Source organism: Molothrus aeneus, chromosome 5, assembly GCF_037042795.1.
Source record: "Molothrus aeneus isolate 106 chromosome 5, BPBGC_Maene_1.0, whole genome shotgun sequence".
Taxonomy (NCBI): Eukaryota; Metazoa; Chordata; class Aves; order Passeriformes; family Icteridae; genus Molothrus; species Molothrus aeneus.
This window is the reverse complement of record NC_089650.1, coordinates 12,916,671-12,940,880: the sequence shown is the minus strand read 5'-3', so window position 1 is coordinate 12,940,880 and position 24,210 is coordinate 12,916,671. Positions and strand designations below refer to the sequence as shown.

Sequence of the window (24,210 nt, the reverse complement as noted above, 5' to 3'; positions counted from 1 at the left end):
AAAATGAACAAAATCGTCTCAAAAGCTTTGGTTTACATGGATGCTGAAGAAGTCTTGGCATGTAGCAATCTGGACGAGACCAAGTCTTTTCACTTTGATCTTGACATGGTGAAGTAGTCACAGAACAAAAGCCCCTGGGATGGGGCAAGCAGCAGACTCGGAACAATATACAATGATTACATGTTGTGCATAAGAACACTTTCAGAACTGATGTGGTTTTGGAAATGGTGGTGTCATAAAAAACATAAAAAACTTCCATCATGATTTACCTAACATTAAGCATCTTACATGACAGTGGCAAAACAGCTTTAGACAACTTTGAGCTTTAGAAAATTTCTGCCATGATTGATTTGGATTATGCAATGATCTTCCAAACTCCTATGCCTCTTCCACACAGTTATTATTAAAATTTGGGTTCGTTTTTTTTTTTTTTTTTACCTGGATGAAGACATAATAAACACACACAGGAAAAAAAAAACAAGAAAAAGAGAATGAAAGAACAAGTATTTTACACAGAATGACCAAAAATCATAGACTTGAAAGCCCTTCTGAAGAATACTCTCAGAAAGTAAGGAACTGTGCCTCCAGTCCACACACTTGAATAATATCTCAAACATCCCTGTGTCCCAAAGATTTATTTTCATTTATTAAAAAAAATGCTTTAAAGTGTTGTCCTGAGGGGTACAGCTGATGCCCCTTATCAGTACTTCCACTAACATCCTGGATTGCACATTCCATTGAAGACCATAAAGTGCTGTAGCATCAAAGGGTTTTTTTAAATTTAATTTGGAACTTTTCCACCCTTTCCACAATCATTTTCATTATCATTTTTACCTTGTAGCTCCTATATTCTTGTAATGACACATGAGAAGGTCCTTAAAGGTCTTCTTGAAGGTGGCGTTGCAGAGCGCGTAGCAGGCGGGGTTGACGGTGCTGTTGATGTAACAGAGCCAGTAACCCAGGGTCCACACAGTGCCGGGGATGCAGGATGTGCAGAAGCTGTTGATGAGCACCATCACATTGTATGGGGTCCAGGTGATGATGAAGGCCAGGAGGATGGCCAGAATTGTCCTTGTCACCTTTTTCTCTCTAGAAGGGGGTGGTTTCTTTTTGGCTGGCTGCTTTGTCATCTTGACGATTTTCCGGGCCACGCTGTTCTGCTTCTCCTCCCCGTTTGTGCCAACGATCTCCACGGTAGTGTTGGTTGGGGCACAGCAGTCCCCCTTTTGGGACTTGGTGGCTATCCTGATGCATGTCAGCTTGGAGTTCTCTGCTTTGACATGGTCTTGGGAGGCAGAAGCCTGTCTGGCATCTTTGGTAGCTTCATCCTCTTTCAAGTTGGAAGCGACCGCACTGATGGAGGTGGAGTCGTTGGAGCTCTCCTTCTCCCCTTGAACACAGTTATTGGTCACAGTCTCTTCACTGGTTTTTCCATTCTGAATTTTGCTGTGCTCCAACCCATCCCCGCTGGTCGGGATATTGTTATTGTTTGGTTTCACTATTTTACCTTGGACAAGGCTGGGGGAAACTGTTTCTTGGTTTTGGGCAGCTTCCTTTTTTCCTTTCTTTATCCGACTCTTACTGGCTCGGGAGATTTGCCAGTAAAGGACAGTCATGATGATAACAGGCAAATAGAAGGCTGCAATGGCAGTGCCAAAAGTGACAGCAGGGTTGGAAAAAAACTGGATGTAGCAGTCCCCATCTGGGACAGTCCTTCCTCCCACAATGAATTGCCAGAAGAGAATTGCAGGGGCCCAGAGGATGAAGGACAGCACCCAGGCGGCTGCGATCATCATGCCGGCCATCTTCGTGGTCCGCTTCACGGGATACGTCAGGGGCTTGGTGACACAAAAGTACCTGTCAAAGCTGATAATGAGCAGGTTCATTACTGAGGCATTGCTGACCACGTAGTCCAGAGCCAGCCAGAGGTCACACACCACGGGCCCCAAGGGCCAGTAGCCTATCACAGTGTACAGGGTGTACAGGTTCATGGAAAAGATGCCGATGATCAAGTCAGCGCAGGCCAGGCTGAACAGGAAATAATTGTTGACAGTCTGGAGGTGCCTGTTGACTTTGATTGACACCATGACCAGGATGTTCCCAATTATGGTGACTAGGCTGAGGGACCCTGCCACCAGGACGATGAACACCACCTCAACAGTTTTATAGGGGCTCTCCAAGGCCATCACATTTTCAGAGGAAGAGTTTATGTACGTTGAGTTATTCATTTTGCTTCTGATAACAAGATACCCAGTTACAACTTAAGCCTGCAGAGGAAAGAAAAGAAAACAGATACCATCAGGAAGTTAGTCCCTTTGCCTTTAAGGAATGGATCCCAAAAAAACACAACTTGGCAAAAGTTTAAAGCTAGAAGATGTATTCAGGAAAAACCAGTCAGCTTTGGCTAAAGGAAACACAGTGTACAGTTTAGGAATAATAGAACAATAGGCTAGCTCAAAATATGTGAGAAAGGCACACTTTTGGACTGAAAACTACATTAAGTTCTCAAATGCATTTTTCTCTTTGTTATTTTTAAAAACTAATATTGACTTGAATATTTTGGAACTGAACCTGCATATTATTTTCTTTCTTGCTAAAAAAACAGTTCACTTTGCTCATTTCAAACTCTATTCCAAATAAAAAGTCTGGATTGGAGTGTGTAATATTCTTATAACCCAAAGTGAAGCTGTGATCTACTGAGAGGCAGATCACAGGAAGGAGGTCTCTGTTTCTGTCTTTAATTTTCCACCTGGGCATGCTTCTGTGAGGTTCATGGAATGGTTTTTTATCATATCTCCCCCCAGTTTTCTTACCCTACAGTTCCTTTTTCAGGCAGCACATACAAAGATTTTGTCACTTCATCAAACTAATTAGTCTGTCAATAAACAAAATAGGGTGGGTCTGTTGAACTTAACAAAGTTTGTAAACTCACCTCAGTTGATCATTTACCTATCTAGTTAGTTGCATACATATTTGATTTCTACTTTTTTTCAATTTCAGTAAGATTAAAGTTATTTTTTACTTACTTTTGAGTATTTGTACCTTGATAAGGCATTGCTGTTTGTTTGGGGTTTTTTTTAAACATGGTATTATCTTTTGATGCTTGCTTGATTGCACTTTTCCCATTATTTTTCAAATCACAATATATTTAATCTGCATCACATAAAGCTAAAACAAAAGGTCTGAAATAGACAGCAGGGTAATGCCAAATAAAGAAAAAGATAAAAATCAGTTCTGTTTACACATGGCAATTTTATTTGTGCTCCTTATACCCTACTGGCAGTGCTCAATAAATAGTAATTAAATTGCTAGTGATACACATTTGATAGAAAACTAAGAAAACACTGTATGCTTTTGCCTCCAGGATATATTCTCTCCTTTTGTGCATCCCCTGGAAGTCAATAGAATGCATTAGAATTGTACAGCATCTGAGTGCTCATTATTTATGAGCTGTGCTCAAGAGATTATTGAAGTATGAAGGCCAGATGTGACAGGGAAGTTAGAGTTTTTTCCTAATTACAATATTCTGCTGTTTCCCCCCCTCCCATGCATAAGGCATCACTTCTTTAAGAAGGAGTCTCTAAACATGGTGGTACAATCAAAGGAAGACAGAAAAAATCATCAATGTATGGCTCCCCTGTACCAGGGATTAGAAAATTCTGCTCTGGTCCCTCTGACTAGCCTGCTGATGCACAGACATATGCAGTCCACGTCACTTCAAAGGAAAAATGCATTTTTACTGTCATTTCAGAGCTGCACTTTTTTTTTTCTCTTTTTTTTCCAGATGCAAAAGAAAGAAGATGATGCAAAATGTCAGCACAGTGGCAAAACCCCTTCTGAACTCTGGGAAAAATAAGCAAGCCTGTCTCTGTGGAAAAGTCAAAATGCTAAACCAGGGTAAAAGGTTTTTTGTCTGAGGAAACTTTGTAATATTGAAATTTATACTTAGAGAAATACGACTGGCAGAGGGTGGGGCTCATGCATTTGCCTTTGCTGTCAAAAACAGCTAAAATTTTTTTGCCAATTCTATGTTGAAGTGAATACATGAATAAATAGAGGAACATAAGGCTTGACAGACATTTATTTCTAGCTATCTATTTACAGGTACAACACTAAAATCCTTGAGATCAGGTTCAAGATAACAAAATGAGGAAGAGGAATGCTTTAGTTAAGTGTGTGCTTTGTACAGTAAGAATAGGCTGAGTGGAATGTAGCAGAATTTCTACTCTGTGCAAAAACATTGACAGGACACCTTTAATACATAGGACTGACATTTCAGCAATTCCCAGTCAATTTTTCTCCCAAAGCTTCACAGCTGAGCAGCTGGTTATCCAGTTAGATGCGTAAGGCATCCATTTTTTGGACAAGCTAAGAATTTCTCCCAAGCAGAGTTGTTTATGAACATTCTTAGCAGAATGCATTTTTAATGAAGAGGAAAAATCATGCATAGAGATGTATTGATTAAAAAAAAAAATCAGCTGAAGAAGGTTCATGATCTGGTGCTCTGCAGCTACCTTTGGTGACAGAAAGTGAGTGGGGGAGCAAAATGGAAATGAGTGAGAGTGGGTTAGAGATTAGAGATGAAAAAATTTTGCTTTGTTATAAGGAAACAGGTGTTTCTCTACAATATATTTTTGAAAAACTGTTCAGAAGTTCTGTTTTCATTCCACTGAAGAACAAAATTAATTTTAAAAACTTGAAACTTGTGAAACAAGATTACTATTTCCCAGCTGACTTTATTCCTGAGTATTTTCAGGTGAAGTTTTTACCCACTTTCAGTGGAAATATTGGCAATTCAGTAACAATTCCCCTGATTTTATGGGGATCTCTGGGATGCAAGGAGATGGATGAAAGCTAAAAGCTAATCTTACTTGCTAGGAATAGGATTTCATTGTGTTAATATGAATGGAAGCAGAGCAAAGGAGTCTCTTCCCTCTTTTTGCACGAAACTTTCCAGCCCTTAAGAAGGCTGGTAGCTTTGGGCTGCAAATTACAAGGGCAGTCACAACTTTCTGAGGTGCAGGGAAACATCTGCTGTCACCAGCTCCAGTGAAAACTTCCCTTTGCCCGCATCAGTGTGATTGTAAAGTGAAGCCTATTTTGCTGTGTATGTTGATGAGAGGGTGTAGGGCTGGAGAGACAATTCTCATTTCCACTGACATACATGGTCACTGCTCAGGGCACTAAAATAACTCATGCAGAGGCAGAGGCGTGCAAAATCCCTAACCCAAGAGCCCCTGCAATGCTCTGGGGGCATCTCCCTCCTCCTGGCTCCAGCAGGTTTGGGGTTGGAACCCAGGAAATTCCTCTGGCTGCCCTGGTGGGCTCAAGCCCCTGCCAGGGGCTCAGAGACCTTGGCACAGAGCCCAAGATCCCTGTGCCTTTGATTTTGACCCATGGAGAAATTACCACCTTTATATGAAGAATTACAAGTCAAGAAAGTTTAAGTAGAATAATAGTTAGTCTGTCACGGGGTGAAAAGTAGATTTTTGGAGTTTTTAGAATGGGGGTTCAGGGGGCAAGATGGATGAATTTGGGTGTGTCCAGCCTTTCTCCTTCTTCTTCTTAGCCTCTATCTTCTGCTGTGATGTTGGCACTTTTGGATTGGTTTAAGGTAGAAACTCACTGTCTAACATAGGTGATAGGTTATTGGGGAGTTATGGTAAATAAAGTACATGAAGTTTTTAGTATAAAAAGATAACAGCACCCCAAAGATGGTCAGTGTGCCTCAACCCAACCTGCCAGACAGACCTGTGGCGGGTTGGGGAAAGAATGTTACAGATAAAAAATAATAAACAACCTTGAGAATGAGAACAGAAAAATCCTGACTCCTTCTTCGACTGCCAGGCTGGGAAAAAGAGGCTTGTACATATCTCAGAGTCACTGTGAGCAGCAGAGATTCTGAGAGGATGGCACCGGGTGCACAGAGAGGGCTCTGTTTCTCATCGTGGCTGCAGGACTGCGTGTGCACTGCTTCTGTTTCTGTCCTGCCACAGAGCCCATCTCTCCTGCTGGAGAGGCTGCTGTTCTGGGAGCAGATGTTATTCATCAGGCAGACCTACGGGGCAGAGGCATTTTAAGGTAATCCGACCTCCTGGGTGAGAAATACCAGATCTTACTCTTGAACAAACAGAGCTCTCCTCTGCAGGCCCATGGGTGTTTGTGTGAATTGCACAATATGGCACTGACTCCCATGGGCTACCATAATTTATCCTTCTATACTAAGTGCATTCTTGCTGAACAGAGAATAGCCAGAAAAGGCAAGGAATGTCTCTTGTGACCTTAAAAGCAACTGAGATAATTTTCTGAAATATATTTCAAAATATATGTGACTTTTTGGAGTGGAAACACCATAATCACTGCACAGAAAATGTACAAAGCCAAGGAGTCCACATATAAAATAATTCATTGTTTGATATTTGAGATGTACTTAGGAAACATTCCCAGTGCAGTAGTTCCTCCCTCTAAAGAACTCACAGTACTGAAAATCATTCCCTTCTATTGACTGGGCAACAGTTTAGGGCAGAGCTGAGGCATACTTAAGCATTGCATCCTGCTGAGTCGTGCTTTCCACTTACCCTGACAGGAACACATCCATTTGGTGCAGGCAAATTTTGTAGCAAACATTGTAATTTTAAATTTAAAATATATCTCCAACATCTGCCACAAAACAGATTACAGAAATGTTTGGTATATTGAAAAAAAATGGCTGATGCATCACGCCTGTCAGAGTTTGTTAGACAAACTCTTCTTCTGTATTGTGCATTTTGACAAGTTAAATTTAATGGATTTGAATTGAAAAGATTTAATGTCTTCTTTGAATTCTCTGAAACCATATAAAGGTCAAGACATGAAAGAGGCAAAAAATGATCAGCACCTGAGAGTTATATTTGTGATTTAAACAGGATTACCCAAGAATGTATGTGCATTCCCATTCTGAGGGCACATCTAAGCATCCAAGTCTCAAGCAGAAGGAAATATACTTCTTTAACTCTCTTTTTTTAATCTAGTTCCTCTTCAGCCCAAACCTATGCAAAATAGATTTGATTTTTGCTGTAGTAATAATGGAATGTTTTTTTTCTGAAATTATATTTATCCTGAGCTGAATTGATTTTGATTCTAAATTTCTTCCTGGTACCATTTTAAACTTACAGTGTGAAAACAAAAAGAGAGAAATAAAATCCCTTAATCTGTGATAAATATGCTAGGTCTGTTAGCCAGAATTTATTGCATACTTTTAGAGAGAATATATATATATATATATATATATAGTCTGGAATTCTGGTAAAAATGCATTTCAGAAAATACCCAAACACCTGAAGACTAAAATCTTCACCACATGGATTATCTTCTGCAATCCTTTTGAAACTAGAAACATCTTTGCTAAGTGTTACTGTCTTGGTGTGGTCTGGGTTTTTTTTTTTTCATTTTCATGCACTTTTGTTTATCTCAATCAACACATGTCCTACAAAAAAGATATTGTGTGGGCCTGCTTGAATCTACTTTTCCCCATCTAATTGTGAAGGATACCTAAGGGCAAGATTAAAAATTTCTGCACAGATCTTGAAACAACAAGTAGATCAGAGTCAGAAAATATGAAAAAAACAAACCAACACTGTGCCACAAGCAGCAACTGAAACAAGGCAAAAATGAAAATATTCCCCCAAAAGCAGTAGGGGACTGTAAATGGGTAGGTGTCAATGCTGGCACCAAAATGCTGCCTCAGGGCACGTTAGGGTCTGAGGGTTTGTAAAGCTGTAAACTGCAACTTGCACACTGCTGCTCTTCCAGGCTAAAACTGTAGGGAACATAGAAAAACTATATAGAAGTAAATATAGTGTCATGAGCCCAACTTGTTGATATTAAATATAACACAAGTAGAAGTGTAGACAGCATAGTAAAAAAAAAAACCCAACCAAACAAACAATAATCTCTCTAGTTTTGGGAAATAAATAAAAATTTAAAAAGTAATTTTTCCTTAAAGATCTGATAACAAAGTATTTCTAATATATTGGTACTGTTATTACTATTGCCACTGTTGTGATAGTCACCCATTGGTACTAAAGCACATGAATTATTACCTTTCTGTCAGAATAGGTTTGGCTGCAGATATGTTTTTGATTTTTGGGACCTGTGTAATCAAGAATTTGCATTCTGTCTTTGGGCAGCTGATACCATTACAAGCTAAACTTTGCATCCTACTGCACTGGGCAAACCTGAAAAATATGCTTAATACACTTGGCTCAGTCTAACTGGTTCTGATCCACAAAAAGCGATTTTTATCTCCTGGACTAGAGAAGATATTTTCTCTAATAATAATGTGATAATGTGAGTACATGCCTCCTTATTCTTGCTAGGATTATAATAAAAAAACTTGGTCCAAAACTAGTGAGAAAATAACCAATTCTCTTGGTGAAGCTATGGAAGGTTTTCCTCTCTTTTCTTGTGGAACCATGAGATAATCCATATGATAAAAGTGACTGAGTACAATGGTCCATGTGATTCCTTCTGAGTCCCACCTGCAATCCTGTGCACCTCAGCTTGTGCTTGCACAGTAGAGGGAGTTTTCAGAATGGTAATATTAAAGCAGAAGGTTTCAGCATTACATTTCAGGCAAAGTAAATAGTTAGGGATGCTCTTGCTGTTGAAAGCTAGAGAAGAACATTTTTTATGTTTTGTTATGTTTGTTTGTTTTTTTTTTTTCCAAGTAAGCTGTAAAATAGATCTATTTACTAAAATCAAAGTAAATTTATAATCCAGAGAAATCAGAGAAAAAAGAAATAATTATTCTTTGCAGTGTGAGAGGCAAAATGGAAGCATCCCACAGCTTTCTCTAGAGGGCTGAGTTAAATGGATAGGATCTCCATCTAGAGGCACAGATAAGCAGCTGCCACATAAAACAGTCATTTCCAGCAGTAGAATGGCTTAAAAATATTTTAAAAACTTTTTAAACTCTCAGGCAGAGGAGATCCACATTTTATTGCAATTTAAATTTTATTATAAACATTGAGAAGAGTTATAATTTGACAAAAACCTGAAGCCATTACAGTTGAATATTCCTGGAGCAAGCAGTCTGGATGAAGAAATATATGACCTGGGATAAGCTCTGTCAGTCAGAGCATGGTTCTGATAACACCACAGTTGTGGTTTTGATCCCTGGATGGACCATTCACTTAAGAGCAGGACTTGTTGATCCTTGTGGGTCCTTCCAAATCACAATATTTTGTGATCCAGTTAGACTGGGGCGGCCAGTGTACAGAAACATGTGCTAAGGCCTGAATTCATTCACTGCAACCACCATGGTTTAGTCACAATTTGGGCATGACCCAACTCAAAAAGTTGTTTCACAGAGCACCTTAAATGGGTTGAAAGAGTGGATAATGTCATCAAAAGGTAAAAACTGGGGACTAGCTCATACCACACACATTTCATCAGTGCACATATACTGATTTCTGCTGGCAGAGGTTAGAGGAGAGATAGAAAAGGGACATCAAAGTGACAGATTTCAGGAATTGACTTCTCCTTTCTGCCTTGTGCTGCACCACTGCTGCTGGAAGTTCACTGAAGCTCCTCACACCCATCAACCAAACAAGTTTTATCTGACTATAACTATCTTCTTCAAGCACTTTAGTTAAAATAGTCATGCTAGAACTCAGAATAAAATTGTACCTATCCTCAGCCATGAGAAAGGTTGTGTCAGCAGAAGAGTTACTGAGGTTTCTGTTCAGATTGAATTGAAGATCATTGGGTTCAAGGATATCTCTTCTGAAGGAAAAGTGTGGTGAGAGTTAAATAGTCGCTCTGCAGCCCAGCACAAATTGGAGGCACAGTACTCCATTATCCTCAGATCACCTATCACACCTGTGCTGTTAAACACAAAAACGTTATGAGAGCTCCTCAAAGTCCCTGACTGACAAGTGGTGAAGCTGGTGAAAGAAGAGAGGGATCAGAAGGCTGACTAAAAGCAACTTAACATACAAACAAAAAACCTAAAAAATCCCCCCTAGACCAACGCACCAACCAACCTCCCTAGACAAAAAGAAAAAAAACAAAACCAAAAGAAACCCAAAAAACAAACAAACAAACAAACAAACAAACAAACAAAACCCCCAAAAAACAAACCCAAACCTCAGGCTTTCTAGTCTTTCTTTCCTGGCTTAATTTTTTTTTTTTTTTTTTTTTTTTTTTTTTTTTTTTTTTGCAAGAACCTGTAGGAATATTGGTCATGAAAAAACCCCAGAGAACTGCAGTTCAGTACAGGGAGGGTCTCTCAAGGAACCATGGATTGACCCCCTCAACCTGCCAGTCAGTCCAAAAATGGTTCTGTGATATTTCCGTGAATATCTGCAAATCCCTCCAAGACATAAGAAGTCCTTTTGGGATCATGAATAAACCCATGAAGGCTCTCACTCTGTTCATCAGACAGAGTCAGAGTAGGGCTTCTGACAGGAATATTAACATGTGAGAGCCCAAAGAGACTCTTACTGAAGCTAAAGAAAATCTTTCCTTTTCTCAAGGTTGTAAATGGTGTAAGTACCTGCCTTTTGCATGGGATTTTCTTATTCACTCACAAATATCTATCAGATAATCCTCAAATCTGCTTTGGAAACTACCTTATTTTTTTACTCAGCAAATGCTTTTAATATTCTTTTGAACACCATCATGGTCAGTCTTACATGAAATTCTCAAGAGCCTGAAAATCTGTGTCCATAAATTCTGGGGCTTTTTACACATATTCCATCTTACTTAACAGCTTACCTAAGATGTAGATTAGAAGCACAGGAAAGAATGGTGACTCAGATACAATAGGGAATGGCTCAAATTCTTTGCAAGGATTTAAGCATATATTGAACAGAAGTTCAAACTTGTTTCTGAGAGGGCAGCTATTTTTTTTTTTTATGCCTGTATTGATGCAGACTGCATTTGAAGCAGTGAAATACTGAAGGAACTTAATTAGGTCATTTCCTTACCAGAAAGCAGTGGTATCTAAATTTCTAAATATAGATTTCTAAATCTATATTTCCAGGCTCATTCTGCAGTCTGAGAAAAGTTTGTGAAAGATGGAAAGAGAGGCAATGCCTAATAAGATACTCATAACAACATTTAAAAATCTAAAATAAAGTGTTTGCTATAGCTAATTATAAATATGTTGATCACAATCATGATTGTTTACTGTGGGTCTGCACAATCATCTCTCCTTTTGTGAACAGGGAACCTCAAAGATCACATAGTCCTTGCCAAAGAAAGGAAAGATTTATTTAGTACTTTTTCATAGCTGCTGCATTAGGGTAGGTTCCCTAAGTCTCTGTGCTGTGTTTCACTATATGACTGCTACCAACTTTAATTACAGAGACTATAGCTACAGACATACCGTGTTTTGACTCTACTACAGGTTTAACAAATCTGTGTCTAGAGCTGGCTCTGATGCATGGGTCCAGATATTGGTACTAACATGCTGCAGCTACCCTTAGCAAGGTAAAATACCTTAGCTTTGCATTAATTCACCAAGCCTCTGTTAAAAAATAATGTCATGTTTAGCAAGCTTAACTTAGTAATAGGAAACTGAGGGACTTGTCTCTGACCATGTACCTTCTGTGAAAATTATATTAATCATCACTGGGCCAGGTAGACTAAAATTCATAAGCAAATACTCTCAAGCTCTCTGCACATTTTGGCTTTTAAAGAGATGTTGTAAAGTCTGTTTACATCAGAATTTGACCACTCTTGAATATTGACCAAAATAAAATAATGGGAACATTTGAAACACAGGGTTTAAGAAAGGATAAACTGGATTATTTGAAGCCAAAAAAATTAAAAACCTGAGGGGCATTTACTAGCACAGGATGGAGAAGAGCAGGCCATTACTTTGTGCACAGATCTGTAAACTTCACAAACTCACTTTGTTACTTTAGCAATGAAGTCTGTGTGATACAAAATTTCCTCTGAACGATGTGATGAATGTATTTGATGTCCCTTGCACATTCCATTAAATTTCAAATATGAGTTTTTAATTAAAAGAGAGAAAGAGGTTGATTTTGAAATTCAGAGACCATGTCATTATATTTACCACATGGGAACCTCTTTTACGTTGTGGCAGAAGCACCGTGTCAGCTTCATCACAACTGTTGGTATAATGACTTGCTGATAAATCAGCTCTTCTGCCATTTGTGGTGTTGAGGATCTCAAACTCTTTTTATGACAGTCCTGAAATTCCACAGTTATGCTGTGCCTTACTTTCTGTCCTTTGGCAGACTTATCTGTTACTGTCTGCAAGTTTCCTGTTTCTGCTTCTACATCTCAGACCACCTTTCCACAGCACACATGTCTAAGGAAAAAAGACTACTGACTAATATATTTCATTTTCTGGGGTCTCACTTTACCCTATTCTTCTACAGTGGTCCACTTCTCTGAAATTAAATCCATCTTTGCATAACAACTCTTTAAATTGGGGCTTTGTGGTAAAGCAAACTTACAGGAAGTAAAATTAAATAGGAATAGTATCTAGCAGCATACCTAGGGAACAATCTCCTCCATCAATCTGCTGTGTCCTGAAGTGTCATGTTGGAGATTAAATCCCTCCCACTGTGCCATGCAAGGGCAGCAGTGATTGCTGCATTGCAACATGCCTCCACACAGCACAAACCTACCTGAAGAGCACAGGAGCATACCTAGAGAAAGACAAGGATGTGGGGCAAGAGAAAATAATAAATTGGGTGAATGTGAGAGAGAAAAATAGGAACAAGACTGAGGCATGAATAATAAGAAGTTGATTAGAAGAAGGCAAGAAAAAGAGTTCTTGTGCAAGAGCATTCACACAGGCTCTTCAAATTGTCACCCCTTAATGCCTGTTTTCAGTCAGAATTCCTCACTGACCCCAGTTACAGTACCTGTCTGTATTATCCCACGACAGGCCACAGAGAGATAAGGTAACATTTCTTCAAGCCTTGCACTTTGAGCAGTATTGTGGAAACACTGAAGTGACTTGAAGTTCTGAAATCTCACCTCAATTGTCATTCAAATATTTAAGTTCTCAAATCCACTGCCATTAACTGAGACTTGGCCTACATAACCTCTTCAAAGAAGAGGATAGAAATTATTTTTTCCAAAAAATTATAGTCTTCTTCCATAATCAGAAATTCCAGTGTACTTAGTATGCCCAATTATTTTCTCATAAGCTGGTCACACCAACCCAGCCACTGCCCAGAGGGGAAGTGAGATAACCCAGGTGGGAAGGTGGGATGAGGATGGGAGGTGATTCTCCCCTGCTGCAATCTGTGTCTCTGTGCCTGTCTCAGAGTCAGAGGCTGCAGGAAGCCTCAGTGAGCCCACACTGATTCGCAGATGTCGTGTTCCCCACTCGTACACTCCTTGTGAAACTCTTTGAGAGATCTGTGGCTCAAAGGCTCATTTCACAGCTCCTTGCTCTCAGTCACTCACGCTGTAAGCCTGTGACTTCAAAGGGACAGCTGAAAGGAAATGTTTGCAGGGAAAAGGGAAAAAAAAGAAAAAGATTGTCTGCTTGTCCCTTTTTTTCTGTTCATGATATAACAGGCTTAAGACATTTTGGTATAACTGCTTCTCAGTGGGTTATTTTTCCCTTCTTTCTTTACAAAAACCACAAGAAAACCCTGGCAGTGAGAAGGAAAACAGCTGTGTGATGCTTTCATCTTAGAGTGGGCTGGTCAAAGAGCAGGCAAATGAGTTTCCATTCTCTAAGCAGGCTCCTTGGGTCAAGCTGATGTCCAAGACAGTGACCCCCAGTTTTTCATTTTAGTCCTTCCAGCAGTAGCACATGCTAAAGCACTGCTGCTCCCTGCTGCAGACCCAGTCACAGAGTAAACAGAAAAATCTCTGAGGGCTCCTGGTGCCCTTTCAGGCTGCAGGCAAATCACTATCATGACATTTTCTTGTTTCCTAGTGTAAATGAGGTTCAGTTCTAAATTCAATACTTTTTAAGGCTTTAAATATGTTACCTACAACATCAGTGTCCTCCACATAGATAAAGTCCTGAATGTATTTCATGAAATATCTAAAGCATTTTTTTTTTGTTTGGGTTTGGTTTTCGGTTTTTTCAGTATGTATAAAACTATATTAAAGTAGGATTAGACTTTTTTTTTCAGTTTGCTCTGCTCTTGATCTGTTGTGACATGCAATGCAATCCCATTGAATGTTCGAGGTACTGAACAACACCAAATAATTAAAATGCAGACACTCTTATTTGTAGAAAGACATAGTGGAGGGATTTACAGTCAGGTTAATGTTTAACCTCTTAATCTTTCTAATGTTAGGGTTGGAAAACGTAATTTAAAATTCAATTATCTGCTTCTGTACATTTACTATTTTGTAAAAGTAAGAGCATTTAAAAATGTAAATTTTCTTCACAGAGATCTTTCATAATTTTGTATCCACTCATAATGATTCTGGTCCTCCTAAACAAATCCTATCCAACCCACCTGCCACTGATATAGGCGTTTATTCTCTTCCTAATTGTATAAAGTTTGTAGATCTCAGACCTTGTAATTCAAGGGATAGTGTGCTTTCTTAACCCCACCAAAAGCATTTCAATGATAGCACATTTGCACTGCATCACCTTTTCAAAGAGAATCAAGCATCCAAAAGACGGAATTCACAAATAATTTAATTATATCTGGTAAGAAGAGAAATGAATCTTGTGATTTACTAAATTCATACCCCCATGCCTCTGCACAACCTGCTTATAACTGAACATAAGAACACAGTTCAAAGCTATTTTCAAATACAGGTATGGCAGAGAGATTAAGAGAGCTGAACTCTTACACTTTCTCTGGAAGAATCTCTTCTTCTTGCCTTGTAATCCTCACAGGTGAAGGGGGGTTGTTTCTCTACATCAGGTAGTGAGAATATGATGCTATTTGTCTGGTGAAAACCAGAGTCAATATGACTTCAACTCCCATGTAAACACACATGGACTTCAAACACAAACAGAAATTTGTGTTTCAGGCATTCTAGCAAATTTTTCACGACCCTGCAGCACATGACTTGTGATACTTTTTGTTCTTTCAGTACTGGGTAATGTTTGAGAGCAAGTAAATGGTGATGCAACTTGTTCTGGTATCTGGATGAGCATAAAGAAAATGTAGTAAAAAGAGGAAAAAATCATACATTTCCTAGCATCTCTTTCTAAATCTTGTGATGCACACTGTCCTTCTGTGGTCAGGAAGTGGTTCATTCTACCTGTCTTTGTTAGGGTCAGGATAAAAATAAAGCTTTTGTAGTGAATTTGAATAAGTGTGCCAGAAGTTTTGGTTTTGCAAGGCTCTATGCAGGAAGTAACAAGACACATTTGAGATTTTTCTCTGTCTGAAAAGAAATTTCATGAAGCTGTTTTGACACTTATAAGCAAACTGACAAAGGTAGTACTATTAATGATGGGGAATGTCAAGTAGTTTAGTGCTTCACCTTAGATTTTTTTTCTCCTTTGTCCTCCTATTTTTATTTGACAATAAAAATAGGAGGACAAATCACAATTCTTTTCACCAAGAATGACTGCAACCACTCCAGCAAACACAGAATTTTGTTAGAGGTAATCACAATCCAAGTTATCATTTTTCCTGCTTCCTTAAAATGGGTCTGTTCTGCAATAGATAGAAAATCAAAAGCTCATAATGCCTTCAAAGCATAATCTCTCTTTCTCCATTTGTGTATGTATAGAATACATATTTATGCTCTGCTGTAGTTTTATTAGATTTCCTATCTTTTAGGAAATCTTTAGATTTCCTATCTTTTTTTAGTTTTAAAAGATTTCCTATCTTTTTCCTTCTTTACTAATATATTTCTCAACATGCTGGACCTGCATTGCATTTTTTTCCTCTTTGTTTTTCTTGTCATTGTGTGCACAAGGGGTTTGGGCCGAACTGTGAATATTAGACAAAGAAAAATAAATCCAATATGATCAAAATTATATATGTTGATCAACAATAACCAGTGTTTCTGTCAGAAAGTGCACACCCATGGAATGTACAGTGTTTTTATGTCTCTCCTCTATATTGTTTGGGTTTGAGATTCACAGAATTAATCTGAGCTCCCTCTGTAGCTAACAGAGCTATCTATTCCTGACAAAAATACACAGATAATATTTGCTTGTGCTAGATTCACTTCATCTGCTCTGCACACACACTACTTTTGTGCAGGTTTAGAATTAATTAAATATCAGGCTGCTCGACAAAACAGCAATCACTGGGAGGATATTAGAGAGTGTTCCTGGATTGAGCTGTGAAATTCCACACATCAGCACTGGCCCTGGAAGCCTGACTTCAGAGATTGCTGAGAGCAGGGCTCCACTGTACAAGCTACATTACTCATCCACACTCCAATTTCAGAGCCTGAAATCTCATGGTAAATTGCTCCGAAAAAAAATCAATAGGTCAAAAGCCCTGTGTATGCCAATGGCAAAATTTCTGTTGCTTTTGGTAGGCTCATGACTTTTCTATGAAATAGGCAAGAAACAGGATTGGTGTCTGGGGACTAGTCCTAGTTCATTGTTTTATTAGATCCAGAAACATATTCTGCTCTTCCCTGCTGTAAACTGTCCTGGGATCACCCTTGCTATTCATCACTTAGGAGAAAACTCTGACTTCAGTACCCATTTGTAACATTAACAATGCCCAACCAAGCATTTCCTTCTTCTGAAGGACAATATTTCTCTTTTCTGTCCTTAGCACATGGCCATGCAAAACTATCTGGGGCTGTGACTGTTGCCAGGTTATTGGCATATATATCTTGAAAAAAAAAATCTGCAAAGTATAACATTGGGTTCAGGTTTGGAACCTAATGAGCTTCTGATGTTCTGGAGCTGCAGGTACACAGTTCTGCTTTGCAGGCTGCTTTTCCAGGTGTGTTTTCTGGACAGTGCTCCCCTACTTTTAGGCACCTGCTGCAGTTCACCCATCCTGTTTATGTCAAAATTGATCTTCATGGTTATGACTATTGTAAGTTCCTAAAGTAACATGGAACCTTACCTGATAAAAGGACTTTGTAAATGGCAGAGACTACTAGAATCGTCATTAAAAAAGAGTATAATTGTCCTATGATGATTGTGATAATCAGCAGAACAACTGAGGAATAAAATACCTTCTTTTTCATTCATCTATTCTGTGGAGGAGATGTGGCCAACAGGTTTCCTTTATAAATTGGAAATTCAAACTCTGGGAGAAGCTGCAGTGAGAAGAGCTACTGAGATGTCATGGGATGGGATGACAAAGACAAGGACAAGGTCATCATAGTACAAACAGGAGGAGAGTAAGGAAATTATATGACTGCCATGGGCAAGTGTTCAGACTTTTTGTTCAAGTGAACAAAACAAAATAGACATAAGTCATCACTATTTTTACTCATGTCTTGTCCCTTAAGTGAATAAGACAAAGGAACAAATAAATAAGAGCAAAACAAGTTGAACTCCCCCACATTTGTCCTCCCACCTCCTAAAAAAATGCTTCCTCCAGTAGAAACATTAGTACAAGACTTTTAGTACAAGTACTGCTTTTCTGTAGCACCGATATGCCACTCCTGTGGTTTAAAGTAATGGAAAAACTTCAAGGCAACTGAATATTTCCCCCTGCTGTAAAATCTCTGGGTGGCTTAGACCCAACACTTAAAAACACTTACAAATGTGAATAACCTCAAGATACCACAGGCGGCCACATCTAACAGTTTAACACAAAGGCCACTAATTAAAGCTCTCTCTGTGTAAAAGGAAAGCAAAAAGCAAAGCTCTATCTATGTCTCCCTCTCAAAAGAAAATCAATGGAGACTACAGGAAATTTCTTAGAGAACTGTTGGACAGAAGATTGGTTCTTTCAGTTCAGTCACTGAACCCACACTGAGCGGCTGAAGTGGTACAGGATTCCCTAGGGCAGCAAGGCTGGGGATAAGAATCACCACTGGGATAAAAATGGTGTTTCCTCCTTCTATTCACATTGCTTTCTGCCCTGATCCTCCTAAGTTTTACCACTTCAGGGGCAGTGGCTCTTAACCATTGCTTTGGATATCACCTGATTTTCCATCAGCCATGAAACAGAGGGCATGTCCAGGGATGTCTGTGTCCAGCAGATCAGAAGTATCTCTAATATAGAAACTTTTAATTTTTAAAAAAAATCTTTAGTTCAGTAACTGGTGCATCTTGGAAAGTAGTTTGAGAGCATTGATATGTCCAAGATCAATGACAAAGGATGTCCTGTCTGATAGAGTGAAGCACGGGACCTGCGAGAGAAGGCTGAGGACAGTGAGAGTGTGTAGCCTGAGGAAGAGATGGCTGTGGTAGCAGCCTGCCAATACCTACAGGGAATCTAGTGAGAAGATGGAGCCAGTCTTTTTATAGTGGTGTATAGTGGGAGGGTGAAAGAAAGAAGACAAAAGGTTTTGATGACACTGAAAGAAAAAGAATTTCATTATGACACCAGCAAAGCAGTGGACACAGATTTGTGTACAGACTCCATCCTTGGAAGTTTTTGAAGACACAACAGATAAAACCCAGAGCAAACTTGTCTGAGCTCAACACTGACCCCACTTTGAGTATGAAATTGGAGTGGAGACTTCCTGAGGCTGTATTCACATGAATTAATCTACGTTTCTGTGATTCTAGCATATGCCATGAAGTTTGAAGGTATTCTGGATCAGGAAAGCAGGAACACAAATACCTTTGTTTAATATGGAATCAGACATGATGAAAACAACCCACATGATCGTGCAGAAAACAGTCTGTGAGAAAAGCACAATGGAGACAAAAAGGAACCAGCATCATGCAGGTGCTTGGCTTCTTACTCAAAATCAGCATCTGCTCTGCACCAGAATTAAATGCCCTAAAGTTTGTCCAAAAGGAGTCACCTGCCTGCAGTTTGCAATCTGCTGCTTCCCAGGAGCTGAAGCTGAGATGACCCAGGGAATCTGAAAGAGAGCCCCCTTGCCCCATTGCTGATTCCTACAGCTCTGACCTGTTGTTGACCACTAGGCAGCCTTTGCAGCTGGTCTCAGAGAGACCCTGAGGATGGATGCAAGGGCCCACAGAGAACAGCTTGAAGAGTAAAGATCAGATCTTAAAAATCTGCCCTGATTACAGCATTTTCCTGGAGAAAGGTTTAACGAGCGCAAAGCTGTATGCTGGCAAAATTTCACCACAAGAGCAACTCCTCAGGTGCATATCTCAGCTCATTCCAAGGCAAAGTGGAATCAGTGGAATCATTAACTTGTGCTTCACAGTGAAGCACGAGTGAATCAGGCTCCATGTTTGCCCCTACCCCATATTTCTGTTCTTGCCCTACCACAAGTTCACATAGCTTTTGTAATGAATCACATGAGGAGGTCTCAAGCCCTGCACTGTCTGCCAAACAAGTGCTGCCTTGTTCATAAGCAAGAGAAATGCCTGTTTTAGCAGGTCCTGGCAGAACTGTGGAATAGCAAGATCACACAGCAGTAAGCCTTTCCATCTCCATTATGTGATATATATCTTTTGCCTCCCCTCCAAATTGCTTTTACTGGTGATGGTGACAGCTGTCCATCTCTGATCCCAAGCATGCAGGTCTGGAAGGAGCAGCTGCTTCCTCTCTGAGCATAATAACCCTGACATGAACGGAGTCTGCAATGATGATGCAGCTGAGATTCATTTTCCAGTGTAAAGGCTCAGCACAGAAGCATCAAGTGTGCCAACCACATACAGTTGAAGCTCAAAGGCTTGTAGGAAGGTAGCCAGACTCTTTGTGTCATCATTTCTGCTGCTAACTTGGAGGTTCTGTTGTTCATCCATTGCTGAAGAGGATGAGATATAGAAGTTCAGTCCATTTAAAGAATAGTCAGTTCACTGATGCTCTGTGAAGTTACCCTTATAATTAGTCCAGATTTAATTACAACCCAGCCAGATCAGCATTCTCAGTTTTTTGACTGCCATATCAGAAATATACTTTGCAAAATACTTGAGTATGAAAAATAAAAGTAGAAGGATGTGTTGTGGCAGAACTGTTACATTAGAAATTGCACATGATAACACAGAGCTTTTGAAGGAACAGGGTTTTGACATAAAACAATGACTTAGATTGAACTTTTCTGCAATCCTTGTCTATCCCTGAAAAATGTGGGCACAGCACATCATCCCTGACCTCAAAGGCATGTGTGGCACCCAGAAATGCTAAAGCTTATGGCAGCCTATTTATCCATTCCAGTCTCCTGTCTGTCCATTTTTTTTTTCTCATTTTCCTGCTCCAAGTTTATCTTGAAACTCAGAGCTCAAGGATCTACAGGTGATGTCTCACTCACCTCAGAGCAATTCTGGAATCAACAGGCAGGCCAAGACATTAGAGCTGGTCTATAACTTCATGGCTTGCCACAGTTCAAGGCATGGAGGACACCTGGAGGGTTTTTCACCTTTTCATTTTCTTGTCCGTTTACAGGAAATGAACCAGGCAAGCACTGGGGTTTTTTTAAGCACATTTTTACACAGAGCCTGTGTTGCTGGGAAGTGGTGGGATTTTGGGGCACATCACTGATGGCAGGCATTTCCACATAAACACACAGAGCTTTGGCTAGGGGAGAGCTACAACAATGCTCAAAGAGAAAGGAGAAAGGAGAAAGCAGTGTCTAAGAAAGGAAAAAGGGAAGATAAGAGGATTCATTTAAATGCAGCGGAGCTGAGCTAAAACCTGGATCAAAGCCTTGAAATGATACCATGAAGTTGGTGGAAGCCTGGTAGAACTGGCTCAAATGAGACTGCTAAATGATAAGTGACTCATTCTTATAATTCCCCCTCTCTTTCATCTTTGTGTGCCGAAGGTAAGTGAATCCTTATTCCATTCCTACATTCAGTGAAACCATAAATAAGCAAGTTATTAGTATTATTACAGCCCCAGCTCTAATAATAAAATCTGGCAAGGGCCTGAAAGGTTTTCAGTAGTTTCACCAAAAATAGCAAGAATAAAAAAGAAGCCCACCACCTCCAACTGTCATCAAGCTCTTTATATATTAAACTAATCTGGAAAGACATAATATTGCCAATTGTTATATATTATTGCCTCATGGATACCAGACAGACTGTGTCATCATAACAACCTCTCATCTGCTTTAAAGTTTCTGTCAGTGAATCCACTGACAGAAAACCTCCCTGGAATATCCATACATTCTGACTCATTAACTCCTCCTTTTCCCTAACTGGTTCTCAGATGCCATTTGAAATGAAAGTGCTGAAAATATTCCAAACACATTTTCTCCTCTAAAGATTGTTTGATGCATACCACAGTGTTTTCCATCACTTGTATCCACTAAGCTGTGCTCTGTCTCTCTCTGTTCTGTCATTTGCTGCGCTCCCAGGAGATTAACAAAGATAAGTTATTTAAGTTTTGATGACTCTGCAGGGCTGCTTTCAAAGTGGCATTTTTTCATGCTAATTTTCTTTTCTACTTGGAGAAAGTGTCTTTCCTTCTGGAACAAACTTCTGAAAAACATTCTGCCAGGTATTTTATTTTCCTGCTAATCTTTACCTCCAGTGTTGTAGACATTCAGGAAATTTAAGAGAAAGTTCTGAGACCTGAAGGGTTTTGGTGCTTAGAAGGTGTTGAAGAAAGGTCTTGTCAGAGGGTTACCCTTTGGCTACAGAGTAAGTCTCCTTACGTTTGGCTGTTCCTTCTGAAAACACTCATGCAAACTTTCTAAAGGCTGTCTTGAATCCAGAAAAAAATCTTCTTTCTGATACTTAGATGATTTCATTCTTTCATGGCATCATAGATCATTGAAATACCACTTGAAAGTGTGCTTTAAATGGAGAAGCTCACAGCTTTAAAGAAAATCACAGTTTTCACATGCCTCACAAGAAATTGTACATTATGATACCTATTTTGAATTCTGTGAAAGAATTCAAAGTATGGGTACTCAGAGGGGTATAATTTTTTAACTATTATTTTTTGATTTCCTGGCAAATCTTATAATATTCAATAGAAAAAAATTACTAGATTTCTGCTAAGAATATTGGAGAGGAATAAAAGAATATCCAGAAGGTATTGGATAGGAATAAAAGCCATGCCAGTATCAAGAACCTTGTCGTGTGTCAGAGTGCAGTTCAATACCTGGCTCCAAGTGGTGGTTACAGATTTACTGATTAATTACTACAGAACAGTGAAGGAGAGTTTTCACACCTACAGCAGCTGATGTTTAAAAAGGGTGCCTAAGTTAGCAGACTCACCTTCAGCTCTTCAGTGAATGAGGATGGGGAGGTTCTCTCACAGTCATTTGGCTTTTCAGATCTCTGAATCAGGCACCTGAAATCTCTCTCTCTGCTCTCTCTTAGGCCCCAACCCAAGCATCTCAGCCGAAGCTGAGGGGAGCATGAACCCCCATCCTGCCAAAGAATTGTGCCATTTATTCTTTGTTATCCAGTTTATTCTTAGGGAGTCTTTCAATATCTCATCTTTGTCTCATCTCTCCTCCACAAATTATTGTGCAACCTGATGTGGAAAAAACAACAGCCGAAGATGTTATAATTGCAATGAGGGAAGCAAAGAGCATGGCAATAAAGTTGACCAGCCAGCCTCCCTCATGAGCTGCTGCTTTTTATTGTGTTCTGCTGTCCTGTCATTCCCCTAATGCTGCCCATTCATCTTGTGCTGGGTTACAAGACAAACCTGCCTACACCCATGTTCTCTTGGGGCTGGAGAGATCCAGCTGTGGCCCACTCTTGGCAAATATACTGTCTCACAAAAATACAAGGGTTCCCCCATAATGTTTTTTGCCTTTTTGTATCATTGCTGTGGAATAGATGACTGCAACTGGACAGCCCACAAATGCCTTCCTTGGAATATGTCAGACAGCTAGGCATCATTTATCTGAGATGCCAGGGCAATATCAGAGAGATTCAGGGTTGACAATAAGAGATATGGTACAATCTAAGCAGTGTGTAGTGAGTGGCACTATAACAGAGGCAAGATTCAGGGAAATGGAATTTACCCACGAATAAACCAAGCAGTGTAAATTTGTTGGTACTCCTCTAGTGTAGGAACACTCACTGGGGAAGGAAAAAGCTGTTTCATGAGGTGAGGGGGGAAAAAAAGAAATGAGAAAAATTCAAGCATGTTATTGTAGAAGATTATAGTGGTAATTTATATGAAAGCAGCTGCTCAATTTCTCACCCTGAGTCAAACTGAGACAAAAGGTCAGGGAATATAGTGATGGCAGTTCAGTATCTACTTCAATAAGCAGCAAAGTGACTTTACCCTCTGCAATCTTTCAGCATGAAGAAAGATTGCCTTGATTTTTTTTGCACTTAAAGAAAGTAAATCATGTCTACCTCTAGAAATTTCAATAAACCTTTCTGGTTAACACATTATAGAAACTCCAGTCAAATCACCTAGTTAATCTGAAATCCTAAACAGATGCTTTGACAACTCCACCATATTTATATCTTCTAATCCTGTCACTACAGCAGGCAGAGACTTTCTGTGCTTCACTATAGAAATAGATTTCCTGCTTCTTGTTTTTCTGTTGAGTCATGAAAAATTCCCTGCTATAAAAGATCCATAACCAATTTACATCCATCTTTTCATATCCTAGTACAATTATGGTTTTTATTAGCTCAAAAGTTTCCTTAAATGCTGTGTATTTTCCAAGAAGTAGGTAATTAAATAAATAAACAATTTCACTGCAAGGGAAAGAGAAGCTTCATTCCAGTATTTACCACAAAGTATTCTAAGCAAGTGGTTCCAAGCTGTATAAAGACTACCCTGGGTTAAGATTCTTCTCTCTGAACATTTCAGATAGAAAGGTCTTTTACCTCTTCTGTCTCTGCTAAGGTTAATTTAGCTGGCCTACTGAGACATCAGAGACTGCCACTGTCTAGCTTGAAGAGAAAAAGGAGAGGATGCAGTAATCACATGAAGTGCAGTCTGTGTCAGATAGAAATTGAACTCAAAGCTTATTTTGCCCCATTCCTCTCAAATAGGGCACTTTAGAGAAATTTGAAAGTCCACAGATGTGAATCTGGTACAAGGAACTGGATTTTCATGTGCTGCACATGTGGCTGCAGAGCTCACTGCCACAAGAGTGGTTTGTGGTCTCACTATCATTTAAACAAGACTGAAGGTGTGGATTCACAAAAAGTACATGTAAAAAACCTTCATAATACAAGTCTGCAAGACTATGTAGACTTGCAGAGGGAGATGGCATTCTGTGGCTGGATTTCCACCACAATTTCTAAGCAGT

General features: G+C 39.5%; 1 protein-coding gene across 2 annotated transcripts in view; it reads right to left on the bottom strand.

The window, feature by feature from the left end:
* Positions 1–24,210, bottom strand: part of CHRM2 (cholinergic receptor muscarinic 2) — an 88,616-nt gene that overhangs the window by 5,080 nt on the left and 59,326 nt on the right. Inside the window, exon 2 of one of the 2 annotated variants that reach the window (XM_066549689.1) lies at positions 835–2,267. In XM_066549689.1, the coding sequence (XP_066405786.1) occupies positions 835–2,228 (1,394 nt within the window). In that variant the 5' untranslated portion in view covers positions 2,229–2,267. Of the gene's footprint in view, positions 1–830; positions 2,268–24,210 lie in introns of those variants that run through there. The other variant, XM_066549691.1, reaches the window with a different exon arrangement.